Here is a 13,326-nt window from a genome sequence, read left to right as displayed (position 1 = left end):
GCGTCCCGGTGCCTCCGCGTGCGTCCCGGGTCGCGCTCTGCACCGTCCCGGGGGCCGACCCGCCGGGCACAGGTGGCGCAGCTGGCCCCCGCCCGGGCATGGGGAGCCCCGAAGGAACCGGGACCTGCTGGCCTAAAGGCGCTCCACGGGTGCCTTCCCTGGGGGAGGATTCCAGCGAAGCAAGCCGGTTCCCGAACCGCAGAACATTCGGGAATCTGGTTGGCTTGAAAACTAGCTGTCGAGTGGGGATTTCAGGTCACTACATGGTCTCGAGGCAGGGAGGAGGAAGGTGAATTGCCCGTCTCTCTTGGATTTAGATCTCCGGACCCTTCGGGATTATTCTGTCACCCTCTGCACGAGGAAACCAGAGGCATCGTGTCTCTCACTCTCCTCCCCCGTTATTGTGTGTGTTAAAGACGTAGAAAGTTTTTAATGTGGTTCTCTGTGGGGCTGAGGTTTTTTTCTTATCATTCTAAGGTTAGGGCTTTTTCTGCGTTGTCTACTTAAAAGTAATGTGGGTTTTGAAAGCCACAGGAACCACAGAAAAATATAATCCCAGCCCTGTTCTCCTGACAGTTTGGGTGGTTTTCAAGTGAACGGAGTAAGAGTCATTTCATTGGACAAGAAGAACCAGTTGGGGTTTCAAGGCGGGAATAAGCTTTTGGCCACTTGGTAGGAGTTCTGCACCTGCACCGGCTAAGGCGGTCACGTGGCACTTCCTGGCGTGGTGACATCACTGGTTGAGGGATCTCATGATACCTGCTGTGGTGTGCCTGGGGACAAGAGTAATGCCAGGGATAAAGCCGGGAAATGAAATTCTATCTAGCAGGAAGGTGTTTGTGAACCTCTCCTTGCAGAATGGAGAGAGAGAATGTGTGGTTTGGAATCTCTGTATCTGGGGGGCTATTCCCTGCTTTGATCTCAGAAGGCAGGTTGGGAAACGACTAGGTGAATTCGAGTAGTTCCCGAACCTCTTCTAGCTTTTGTTTATTCATCCCTAAAATAAGGATAGAAATCTGGGCTTTGGCTCAATGTGCTGTCAGACTTGCTGTGAGAAAAGGCTTCCGTAAGGCTGTTATTGCTCTAATAATACAACACCACAAGGCGGCTTGCTGAGACCTAGCCTCTCCCAGGACAGGTCCTTCGTTTCTCTGGTCCCCATTGAAACCTGGTCTCCCTTGATGTAGGGGGACCTTCGGGTCTCTAGGGATCAGCACTAGCCTGAGTTGTTGACCTGTTGGGCCCTTTGTGTTTGTTGGCACCCCTGTGTGTTTGTATGTATATGACTGTGTTAATTACCGATACAATGTATATTCCTTACAGACAAAAATAGAAAACCAGGACAAAGAAGGTAACAAAAACACTCTGAAACTTCCCCACCCAGGCAATTTGGGAATTTCCTTCCAGCCCTTTGGGTGGGGGTTTGTACTGACTGCTTTACCCAATGTATATTACTTCTAGACAAAAGTAGAAAACCAGGACAAAGAAGGTAACAAAAACACTCTGAAACTTCCCCACCCAGGCAATTTGGGAATTTCCTTCCAGTCCTTTGGGTGGGGGTTTGTATGTGACTGCTTTACCCAAAGAGGTCATACAGTGCTGTCACTCATTATTTAGTCTCTTTCCGCACTCAGTGTCCCACACTAAGGCTCCACCATCAATTAGGTAGGATGCCTGGTCTGAATCTCCTCCTTGTGATTTTGTCTCTCCCATTGACTGCCTCCCTTCCAGCCTCTCATATTAACATGGATCCAAGATAGTATCGAGGCCCAGGTATTAGGACTGACATCTCTTCCACTCCGAATGAACTTCAGATGAGGCCTGTAAGGAGAGAATATGCCTAACGCAAGGGAACAAGGTGCATATCAGAAAACATATCGGTGTATGTTCCATTTATTCTGCAGAAAACGTATTTGTGAGGGAGGGAGGCGGTGGTTGAAACTACCTAGCCTTGGGCTTTTCTACTTGGTCTTTGTCATTAGCATTTTATCTTCACTGCCAGGCTGAGTCAGAGTCCTGAAAAATAATCCCAAGGAGGGATTGCCTGCTCTCTAGGAGCATGGGCTGTGCGCAGCATTGCCGAGGGTGGAAAAGAAGGGGGAATCGCCTGGACCCAAACTGAGGGAGCTTGTTCCCATCTGTGTGGAGAAAGGAATACTTGAGAGGGAGCTGGAGAACCTTCTAGGGCTGCAGGGCAGAACGACAGAGCAAGCCCCGCACGGTGAGGGGCGTCTGGACAGACAGGCTGGATGGCAGTCGGGAGAGACACCAGACCTGCAGGCTGATGGTTTGATTTTTATCCTATAGGCAGTGGGGAAATAATCAGCGGGCAGTACTTAGTGACGTATGTAAGATAAGGCAGGAGCAAGCTTCCAGAAGGCAGAAGACAATCTAGGCTTGGCTGATGAAGGTCTAAAAGAGTGGGAGGCATCTCAAAGGGTGATGGGCATGAGGGGAAGGGAGTGGTCCAGGACCCTCCTCCATTGTCCCCTCCCTCACCCAGGCCTAGCTGTCTCTCCGCCAGATGCACCTGCTCACCTCCCCTCCTCCGCCCTCCAGGTCTGGGCCACTACCGCCGCCAGCTTGTGTCTCCCTCTTAGGTTGGCCCCACTGCTCTACTTGGAGCCACCAAACTCCTCTTCAGATGTGCTGTGTGAGCTTGTCCCCTTCCTTCGCTGGTCTCCGTGAGGCCCTCCAGTCTCTCGTTTCAGTCTCCCACTGGTCCTTCACCCAGCCTCTTTTCAGTGCCCCAGCCTTGCCTCAGACCCCACACCCTCCTGCCACTCGGCTGTTTCCTCTGCCTGGAACGTTCTCCCCAGACAGACCGCCCACCTTCACCATTCAGGTTTCAGCTGAACTTCATTTCTCCCAGAACCTTCTCGGCCTCCCAGGCTGTGCTCTCGGAGCTCCTGCCTCCTTTGTAGCACCCATCACGTGTGTCACTGGCAGTGTTATTCCACGATGAACATCTTTCTGTGCTACGTGGTGGGTTCCATTGGTGTAGGAATGGAGCGGATGGTGTTCATGTTACTTCCGTCCGTCTCCCTAGTGCTTGGCGCGTACTTGGTGCTCCAAAGATGTTGACCCCAGTTGACCATCTGGGAGTCCGGTGACTTGCGTCCTACCTCTGTTACTAACCAGCTGTGTGACTTGGGGCTGGTGGCTCAGCCTGCCTGCCTGGATTTCCTCGGGTGTCAAAGAAGAGGCCGTAGCCAGTGCTGGCCTCCTTCCAGTGCCGGCTCCTTCCAGTGCTGGCCTCTCGCTACAGGAGTAAGCTTTCAGGCATCCATGGGGGGGGGGGGGGTGAGACCAGGGCCTTCTAGAACTGTCTCGTATGGCACACTGGACAGGCTCACACCCATTGCCTCCCCGGCATCTGGTCCTGGAGAGCACCCTTCCAAAGCGGCCACATAGCAAGTGTTCTGTTTGTTGCTGTCTGGCCGAAAAATGAGCAGGGCCTCCGTGGCAGGAAGAAACAGATGCCACTTGTTGTTGTTGTTGTTGTTTTTTTTAATTAATTAAATTAAATCAATTTTTATTTAAACCCAAGTTAACATATAGCGGGATAATGGCTTCAGGAATAAAATTTAGTGATTCATCGCTTCCACGTAACACCCGGCGTTCATCCCAACAAGTGCCCTCCTTAGTACCCATCACTGTTTAGCCACCCTCCACCCACTAGTTTGGGCATTTCCTTTTTTTTTTCTTTTTTTTTTTAATTTTTTTTTCAACGTTTATTTATTTTTTTTGGGACAGAGAGAGACAGAGCATGAACGGGGGAGGGGCAGAGAGAGAGGGAGACACAGAATCGGAAACAGGCTCCAGGCTCTGAGCCATCAGCCCAGAGCCTGACGCGGGGCTCGAACTCACGGACCGCGAGATCATGACCTGGCTGAAGTCGGACGCTTAACCGACTGCGCCACCCAGGCGCCCCTTTTTTTTCTTTTTTTTTAATATTTATTTAGTTTTGAGAGAGAGAGAGAGAGAGAGAGAGAATGTGAGCAGGGGAGGGGCAGAGAGAGAGGGAGACACAGAATCTGAAGCGGGCTCCAGGCTCTGAGCTGTCAGTGCAGAGCCCTACGTGGGGCTCGAACTCATGAACCGTGAGATCATGACCTGAGTTGAAGTCGGACGTGTAACTGACTGAGCCACCCAGGCGCCCCCAGTTTGGCCATTTCTGTTGTGCATTTGACTACATGTAGCCATTGCCAGTCATGCTGTCGTGGAGACAGCGGCCCCTGAGGCACCCGGGGGAACAAACCTGTGTCGGGAATTGGTTAATTCCCCAGGCACAGCAACATGCTGTGTGATGGGACAATTTGGGAGGATCTTGTCCTTGACCAACACGTCTTGACTGGGTGTGCATGGGGTGGGCGTTGGGGTGTCGAAACGCAGATCTCACAGCCCCGCTGATGTCCAGAATCAGTCTCTTAAGCTAGGGGCCGGGTGTTAGCTTTCTGATCAATATCCCCAGGTGATCCTTTAATTTTAAAAAAATTTTTGTTGCATTTATTTATTTTGAGGGAGAGAGAGTGAGCACAGGGAAGGGGCCGAGAGAGAGAGAGAGAGAGAGAGAGAGAGAGAGGGAGAGAGAGGATCCCAAGCAGGCTCTACTCTGTCAGCACAGAGCCCAATGCGGGGCTTGAACTAACAACCATGAGATCATGACCTGAGCCGAAATCAAGAGTTGGACCCTTAACCCACTGAGCCACCCAGGCACCCCCTTCAGGTGATCCTTTGTGTAGGGACCACAGCAATGGTCAAGAGCTCACCCAAAGGGCTTGAAACCAGGATATAAACATTACGCGGTTAACAAACATCAACCCTGGAGCCAGGATCCTCCTGGGACTGAAGGTCACAAAAGGCTGCTGTGTTGGGCGACCTGAATCCCATGTTACTGCCATGACCCCAGCGTGGGTTAGCTGAACTCAGCTACACTTCCTGGCCTTTTCATCTAAAAAACATAACTATTCCCGCTGGTGGACGGGACACTTGCCCTACAAAAATGCCCATTCCCTGCCCAACTACAAAAGGCGTTCTGTGTAGCATGATCAGTTAGAGCAGAATTGGGAAAGTGGCCCAGAGGCCTGATGATAGATGAGACTGAGCACGTTTTTACGTGAAGCCACGGAAAACAGCTCACATGTGGCCTGTGGGGGGACGGGGCACTGTGTCGTAGAAATAACGTTCCGTGGAAAAGAGGAAAACAGATTCTGTGATACAGCCATTTGCCACTGTTTACATGCACGGAGGCTGAGAAGTTAGTGACCGTGATACTGAGTTTACTAAAAACAAAAAAAAAGGACCCCGTGATCTTTAAAGTTAAATTCACAGTCGAAGAGACAGCAAGGTCCCCTGGACGGAACCACAGAGAACATCTGTAAGGATGGTGACGAGGCCCAGATCCTGGCCCGTCCCACTGGCACAGGCCTACGGGGGGTACCTTGGCTCTGGGCTTAGGTTCTATAGGATTGGGTTTCCGTGCCAACCTTTTTTATTTCCACCCCTGCCCCCAGCTTCTCATTGTCCCCTGCCTGCTCTTTGGTTTTTGGCTTACTTCTGCAATACGTTTTGAAAGCATCCCTTCTGCTCCATAGCAGAAGGTCCTGTCAGATGAGAAGCTGTGTCACTTGGGGGCCCAAGAAAGATGGAACCTTGTCTGAGGTCTGAGCAGGAGGAGTCCCTTTCCTTTTGCCGATGGGACCAGCACAAGCTCCTCTGTGTCCCATCAGCTTGGAAAGGGGCCCTTGGGGCAGACCCCAGCAGCAGCTGTCAATCCTTAGGCCTCTGTTCTGTCTCCCAGAGAGTGGGGGTGAGAGCACAGAAGCCTCCTGGGAAAGAAGGGTTTTCCCGAGAGGTACTCCACTGCTCTGGTAGGTGAGGGTGGGAGGTGTTTTTTAATTTTATTTTTACTTTATTTTTGAGAGAGAGAGAGAGAGAGAGAGAGAGTGGGGGAGCGGGAGAGACCGGGGGAGACACAGAATCCAAAGCAGGCTCTAGGCTCTGAGCTGTCAGCACAGAGCTCGACACAGGGCTCGAACTCGTGAACCGCGAGATCACGACCTGAGTGGAAATCAGAGGTTTAACCAACTGAGCCACCCAGGCGCCCTGGGAGGTGGCTTTAAATTAACCTAAGGAGAAAAAAGAAAGAAAAAAATTAACCTAAGGAGATAAGGTAAGTGTCCAAACATCCAGCTGCAGCCTTGGGGAGCAAGTCATGGTAGTTCCTGGAATGATGGCTCATTGTTCCAGAAGCTGAATTTGCCCTCCTTTCTGAGCCTTCATAGGATTCAAGAATTAAACATGCTTGGCAGATTGGGGATGTCTCTCCCCAAGATTCCAGAGCCCGCTGACCTTCCAGCAGGATAACCTCGTGTCTGCCTTAGGTGTTCCTGCCTGTGAAATTGATTGAAGGCGGCATTCTCTCCAGTCCTCACTAGGAATTTGGGAGAACAGGGGGGTTATCCCAGAAGGCAGCCTCTGACAACTTCAGAGAATGTACACATGTGACGTGCGGCCTGAGACTCTGCAGTGAAAAATCAACTTAAAAAGCTAGAAAGTTCTCAAAAATGTGATTCTGGGGGCGCCTGGCTGGCTCCAAGGGTTGGACTTCCACTCAGGTCACGATCTCATGGTTCGTGAGTTCGAGCCCGCATGGGACTCTGTGCTGACAGCTCAGAACCTGGAGCCTGCTTCGGATTCTGTGTCTCTCTCTCTCTCTCTCTCTCTCTCTTCTCTCTCTCTCTCTGCCCTTCCTCTGCGCTCACTCTGTCTCTCTCTCAAAAATAAACAATTAAAAAACGTTTTAAAAATGTGATTCTGGTAGCGGTCGCAGATGAACTTTTTACCATTCTTCTGGAAGCCTACCTGAAGTTGCGTGTTGGCCTGTGAAAGTTGGCAGAGGCCGATACCAGCCAGATTGCATTACTGGCGTTGATTTGCAGAGGGTGGGGGCGCCCCGGCCCCCGGCCCTCACACCCTCCTTCGGCTGTGACAGTTGGGACACTCACCCGCAACTCCTTTTCTGTCTCTTCCCAGTTCTTGGCCCAGTTGATGGTGTTTCTGATCAGTTTCGTGAGCTCCGTGTTCTGTGGCCACCTGGGGAAGCTGGAACTGGACGCCGTCACCCTCGCGATTGCGGTATGTAGGGGACTTGCCAACACACGTTTCTGAAAGCCGTCTGTCTGAGTTCCCTCTTGCTGCTGTTACGAGGTGTCGCTATTTAATGGCCTAAAACAACACAGCGTATCATCTTATGCTGCTGGAGGTCAGAAGTCGCCAAGGGGTTTCACTGGGCTGAAAACACGGTGTTGGCGAGGGCGGTAACCATTTTTCCGTCTGCAGCTATAATTCTCCTTTGCCACGTAACCTCATGTTTTCCCGGGGTTCCAGGGGTTGGGATGGGACATCTTTGGAGGGCCCTTACTCCGCCTCCCACATCAGTGAATTTGTAATCCGTGGCGCTCTGGCCTTCTGTTCTTGGCCCCACATCTGGGAGAAGGGAATCCTAAAGGGGGGGGGGTGAAGTCTGACTTTATCAGGAGAAACTGTGACACCCCCCACCTCCACCTTGACTTTCATCTCCCTGACACAGAAGTGGAAGATGGAATCCTGGATCCTAGTGTCCAAACCTAAAATTGGGAGGAACCCCAAATCCTCTCTGTATCCTGGATGAGTCCCCGAAACCAAAGAGAGATGTCATTGACCTCTGCCAGGGGCTAAGTGGCTATGTCTGGCCAAACGACCCTGCCAACTTGTTTGATTTGGCCAGCGAGGTGTCTCTAGGAAGGTGGATTCGGTGGCTTGTGTGCCCCTGTTCAGCCTCCCCAATTCCCCCTTGGTGCTCTCTGCTAAGGCACACGTCCACCTTACTTAGCCGTTGGTGTTTGCTACCTCGGAACTGGGCGAGACTGCTCTGAACCGGGTCTTGGGTATCTACGGGTTGTCTTGCTTTCGGGGAACAATGTGAGAAACCCCCAGGCTTAATTATCCCTTTGTGGTTTTAATGTTTGGAAATCCGGGAGGAACAAACGCACCTGGCAAGCCTCTGGCAAAATCTCTTTAGCCAAGCAAGCACAAGAAAGCTGTGCTTCGGGGCGCCTGAGGGGCTTGGTTGGTTGATTGTCTGACCTAGGCTCAGGTCATGATCTCACGGTTTGTGAGTTCGAGCCCTGCCTCAGGCTTGCTTCCATCAGTACAGCTTTGGATCCTATGTTTCTCTGCCTCTCTGTCCCTCCCCTGCTCATGCTTGCGCTCACTCTCTCTCTGTCTCTCAAAAATAAACACTTCAGAAAGAGAAAGCAAGCAAGCTGGTGCTTCTAGGCTGAGTCCAGTTTGGGGCTGTTGTCTCTGTAACCTCCCCGCAGACTCAGGTAGAGGTAACAGGTTCCACCTGAGAGGTAACAGACTCAGGTGACGCCACTCCCTGGTGTTGGGGGTGCTGCCCTGGGCTCCCCAAAGCTCCAGGGACCCTGGGGTTTAGTTGCTGACCCTGGTCAAGACAAGTACACCTGGAAGCCCTCTGGTCTTGGCTTCGGGGCCTTGATTCTGAGCCCTCAGAACCCTTTGGGATATTGTAACAGGCCGTACTTGGCGTTGAGCAGGGGGACTCACCCAGAACTGCCACCCCACCACATTACGTTGCCGTTGAGAAGGATTCACGTTCCTCTGAAGTCAGGAAGCCAAACGCCTGGGACTTAAGACAGCAAAAGGCTTTGTCGTGACCTCTGGCCGAGACATTTCCTCTCTCTCAACTCGTGCGCGTGCTTTAATTAAAGTGGGGCCAGTGGACTTGTGCAGGGGCTCCGGGCGGAGAATGGGGCTGAGTAGGCCGACTGGTGAGGGTTGTCGGAGGCTCGAGGCTGCCTCTGATCAGAGCAGACAGAATATGCCTTCCCGTCTCCTTGCGTTTCTCGGCAGATGATCAACGTCACTGGAATCTCGGTGGGCTTTGGCTTATCTTCTGCTTGTGACACCCTCATCTCCCAGGTAAACGGAAGCCCCAGGTGACTCTCACCGTGACCCTGAACATCTTCTCCGGAGCATATCCGGAAGGTCCCCAGCGGCAGGAAGGGAGGGCCGTGCGCGCGGCGGGGAGGGACTTGCTGACGGCCAGCCCTGTGACGTCTGGCCAGCCGTCAGTTCCACTTTCCGGTGCCTGCTTTCTTTGAAGCGGGGCTGGGTGTCTCGCAGGCTTGTGCACGGCCACCTTACGTTGCCTTTTGACCACATGGGACATTTTGTACGAGTCCCTTTTATGACTTCCCGCATCATTGAGTCTGGCACGGTCCCCGTGGGTCTCAGACTTGAGCGTCCCTCTGAGCTACCAGCGGGGCTTGCCAGAGCAGGCTAGTGGCATCCTGGTGACTGCTGAACGAGCGGGTCTGGGGTGGGGGAGGGGCAGAGGGCCACGTCTGACCTGCTCTCTGCCAAGTCCCATGGTGGTAACTATTCTCTCTATAGCTAGCTTCAGGCTCCCGTACAGATGTCACTGAGCACGTCCCAGGGAGAGATGGCACAGAGTTTTTGGCTTCTTTAGGCCCCTAGGAGCTGGCTTCTGCGCGCACTGACCCTGTTTCTGCAGGTGGGGGGCAGGGCCCGAGATACTGCACGTCTAGTAGGTTGGTTTCCAGCTGATGCAACCCTGACTGGCCTTCAGAATCACACGGAGAGGGGCGCCCCGGTGGCTCAGTCGGTTAAGCATGTTTGGCTCAAGCCATGATCTTGCGGTCCCTGAGTTCAAGTCTCCCCGCGTCGCGCTCTGTGCTGACAGCTCAGGGCCTGGAGCTTCCTTCAGATTCTGTGTCTCCCTCTCTCTCTGTCCCTCCCCCGGTCATACTCTCTTCTCTCAAAAATAAATAAACATTAAAAAAAGGAAAAAAAAAGAATTACATGGGGAGCTTTTAAAAGTGATTGATGTGGGGCACTTGGGTGGCTCAGTCAGTTGAGCATCCGATGTCAGCTCAGGTCATGATCTCGCGGTTCGTGAGTTCAAACCCCACATTCGGCCCGCCACTGTCCGTGCATAGCCCACTTCAGATCCTCTGTCCCCTCTCCCTGCCCCTCTCCACTGTGCTCTCTCAAAAATAAACAAACGGCAATGACTGATATCTGGGTCCCACCCTGGACCTGTTAAATCCAGACTCTTTTTTTCTTTAAAGTTGATTTCTTTATTTGAGATAGAGCAGGAGGGGCAGAGAGAGAGAGAGAGAGAATGCCAAACAGTCCCTGCACAATCAGCACAGAGCCCCAGCTGGGGCTCAAACTCACGAACCATGAGCCCACAACCTGAGCGGAAACTAAGAGTCAGACATTCAACCGACTGAGCCACCCAGACGCCCCTAAATGTAGACTATCTTTAGTGGGACCCTGGTGTCAGTGTTTTAAAAATGTTCTCCCAGTGGGGTGCCTGGCTGGCCTCATGGAGTGTGCTACTTTCTTTTTAATAATGTTTATTTATTTTTGAGAGAGACAGAGTGTGAACGAGGGAGGGGCAGAGAGAGAGGGAGACACAGAATCTGAAGCAGGCTCCAGGCTCTGAGTTGTCAGAAGAGAGCCTGACGCAGGGCTCGAACCCATAAACCGCGAGATCATGATCTGGGCCAAAGTAGGACACTTAACTGAGCCACCCAGGGGCTCCTTTTTTTTTTTTTTTTTTTTTTTAATTAAGTAAATACTATACCCAGTGTGGGGCTTGAACTCACCACCCTGGGATTAAAAGTCGCATACTCTGGGCACCTAGATAGATGGCTGAGTCGGTTAAGGGTCCGACTTCGGCTCAGGTCATGATCTCATGGTTTGTGGGTTCGAGCTCCGCGTCAGGCTCTGTGCTGACAGCTCAGAGCCTGGAGCCTGCTTCAGATTCTGTGTCTTCCTCTCTTTCTGCCCCTCCCTTGCTCGTGCTCTGTCTCTCTCTGTCTCTCTCTGTCTCTCTCTCTCTCTCTCTCTCAAAAAATAAGCATTAAAAATTTTTTTTTTAAGGAAATTGAAAAAAAAAAGTTCTCCAGGTGATGCTAATGGGTAGTCAAGTCTGAGAACCACTAACGTAAAGAGCGTGGCAAAGTCATGACTGAAGGCCTTTGGGGGGGTATAAGGGGTGTCATTTCTGTACTCATGCGTTTGTTTGGACCGTGTGCACCTAGACGTATGGGAGCCAGAACTTGAAGCATGTGGGGGTCATCCTGCAGAGGGGCACCTTGGTGCTGCTTCTCTCCTGCTTCCCCTGCTGGGCACTCTTCGTCAACACCCAGAACATCCTGCATCTCTTCCGGCAGGACCCAGCCGTGTCCAGGTAAGATGGGCCCATGCCATGGGGTGGGGGTGGGGATTGGGTCCATCTTGGCAGAAAAACGGCCCTATCCAGGTTCAGCCTCTGGGAATTACAGAGGCCGGCATTATGTAGTGCTTTTCATACCTGGCAAGCAAGGTCTAGACCCTTCCTTATTTGGGTGACTTCAGGGTACGTCGTTTATACTGAAATAAGGTTTGCAAACATTCTCCGCTCGAGATAGGAGTTTAGGGCATTTGTTCACGGTTTTGTGATTCTTGGCCCTGGTTGATACTAAAATCACCTGGCTGCCTTTAAAACCCGCCCATGCCCGGTCCCCCTCCCCCGTCGGCGTTCCGTTTGAATTGGCCTGCAGTGTGGCAAGGGCATCAGTGTCTTTCAGAGTTCCCCTCGAGGATTCTCATGGGCTGATGTGTTTGCCACCTGCTGGTCGAGTTAATCAAGACCTTTAAAACAAGTCCTTGTGCTAGACCCGCGGCGGTGAACCTAGGGGGCGTTTAGCCATGTTGGGAGACATTTCCGGGGATCAGAACTGGTTACTGGGGCTCTGCAGAGACATCGCAAAACATCTTCCGATGCACAGGTTCCTTCCACGGCGGGGAATTATCTATCTGGCCGTAGTGCCGAGGTTGAAAAACGCTTTCCTAGACCTAAAGATTTGGAAGGACCAAGAGAGGCGGTTTTAAGAGGACAAGGTCTAGTTGTCTCTCATTTTCGCATTTGCTCCAGCAGTCGAAACCCATTAATTTAGAAAGAGCCAAGAATGGGAAAGATGGTTTTTGTTAGCTTCTCCTACCCACCCTTCCCTCACAGAGACCTCTGTGGCCTTTTTTTGCTTTTCATTGTACAGGCTTACCCAGGACTACGTCATGATCTTCATTCCTGCCCTGCCTGTAAGTTTTCAAGGGTTACGAGGTCCCCTTCTTTTTTTTTTTTAAGTTTATTTTATTTTGAGAGCGAGCGAGCGAGCCACAACGAGTGGGGAAGGGGCAGAGAGGAGAGACAGGATCCCGAGCAGGTTCCGTGCTGTCAGCGCGGAGCCCGACTCAGGGCTCAGTCCCACGAACCGTGAGATCACGACCTGAGCCGAAATGAAGAGTCGGATGCTTAACGGACTGAGCCACCCAAGCACCCCATGAGGTCCCCTTCTTGGGGTTTACTGGTGGAAGGCACCTGAGCTACCTGTGGGCCCAGTGCATTGGGTCAGTCTTCTGTGATTCACACGTGTGACGCTGGCTCCTTTAAGAAGTGGGGTTTTAATTATGCCTGTAAAAGACACAAACGTGTGTCCCTTGAGAGACCCCGGGACCGAGGCGAGTTCAGTGAACCCACTGTCTTGAACTTCTGCCGCTGGAGGGGTCTCCAGGATATCCTCTGCGGAAAGGAGTTCAGCCTTTTTTTTTTTTTTTTTCTTTTTTCTTCTTTTAGATAAGGGTAAATTCTCTCCCATGTCAGAACTCCTTAGGGCCTCACTCTAAACCTTTAGATTTTTTTTTTTTCCTTGCTGAGTGTGATCACACACAACCCTAAGTGTATGTTCACGTCTGACACAGAAGCTCGCGGTCAGTGAACAATTAAAATTATTTTACTCCGTTGGGACGGCGGGGCTGCGTGGGTTTGTTTGCACTGCCCTGACAACACGCCGCAGACTGGATGGCTTAAACGTTTTCTCACACTACTGGAAGCTGCAAAGTCCGAGATCAAGGTGTTGCGGGGTTGATACCCTTGGAGGCCTCTCCTTGGCTTGCAGACCACCTCCTGCTTGGCTGCCTCTTCTCGCGGCCATCCCCCTGTGTGGGTGCAGCTGCGGTGTCTCTTGTCTTCTTATAAGGACCTCAGTCCTGTTGGGTTAGAGCTCACGCTAATGGCCTCACGTTCACGTAATCACCTCTTTAAAGACTCCCCAAATACAGCCACGTTGGGGGTTACGTCTTCAACATACGAATTTGGATGGCTGTAATTCAGCCCTTGAAAGTAGCCGTCTGCCGTCACAGTTGGCATTGTGGCTTTTAATTTACCCCGAAGCCTTTAAAGTTTAA

The 13,326-nt window shown here is 51.9% G+C and overlaps 1 protein-coding gene across 1 annotated transcript in view; it reads left to right on the top strand.

Moving 5' to 3' along the window:
- Positions 1 to 7,007: 7,007 nt before the first annotated feature.
- Positions 7,008 to 13,326, top strand: part of LOC115501729 (multidrug and toxin extrusion protein 1-like) — a 30,287-nt gene continuing 23,968 nt past the window's right edge. Inside the window, exons 1-4 of the mRNA XM_030296888.1 lie at positions 7,008 to 7,140; positions 8,920 to 8,988; positions 11,142 to 11,290; positions 12,138 to 12,180. Coding sequence (XP_030152748.1) covers positions 7,054 to 7,140; positions 8,920 to 8,988; positions 11,142 to 11,290; positions 12,138 to 12,180 — 348 coding nt within the window. The 5' untranslated portion in view covers positions 7,008 to 7,053. The remainder of the gene's footprint in view (positions 7,141 to 8,919; positions 8,989 to 11,141; positions 11,291 to 12,137; positions 12,181 to 13,326) is intronic.

Source organism: Lynx canadensis, chromosome E1, assembly GCF_007474595.2.
Source record: "Lynx canadensis isolate LIC74 chromosome E1, mLynCan4.pri.v2, whole genome shotgun sequence".
In the NCBI taxonomy this organism is placed as follows: Eukaryota; Metazoa; Chordata; class Mammalia; order Carnivora; family Felidae; genus Lynx; species Lynx canadensis.
This window is presented reverse-complemented; position numbering and strand designations above follow the sequence as displayed.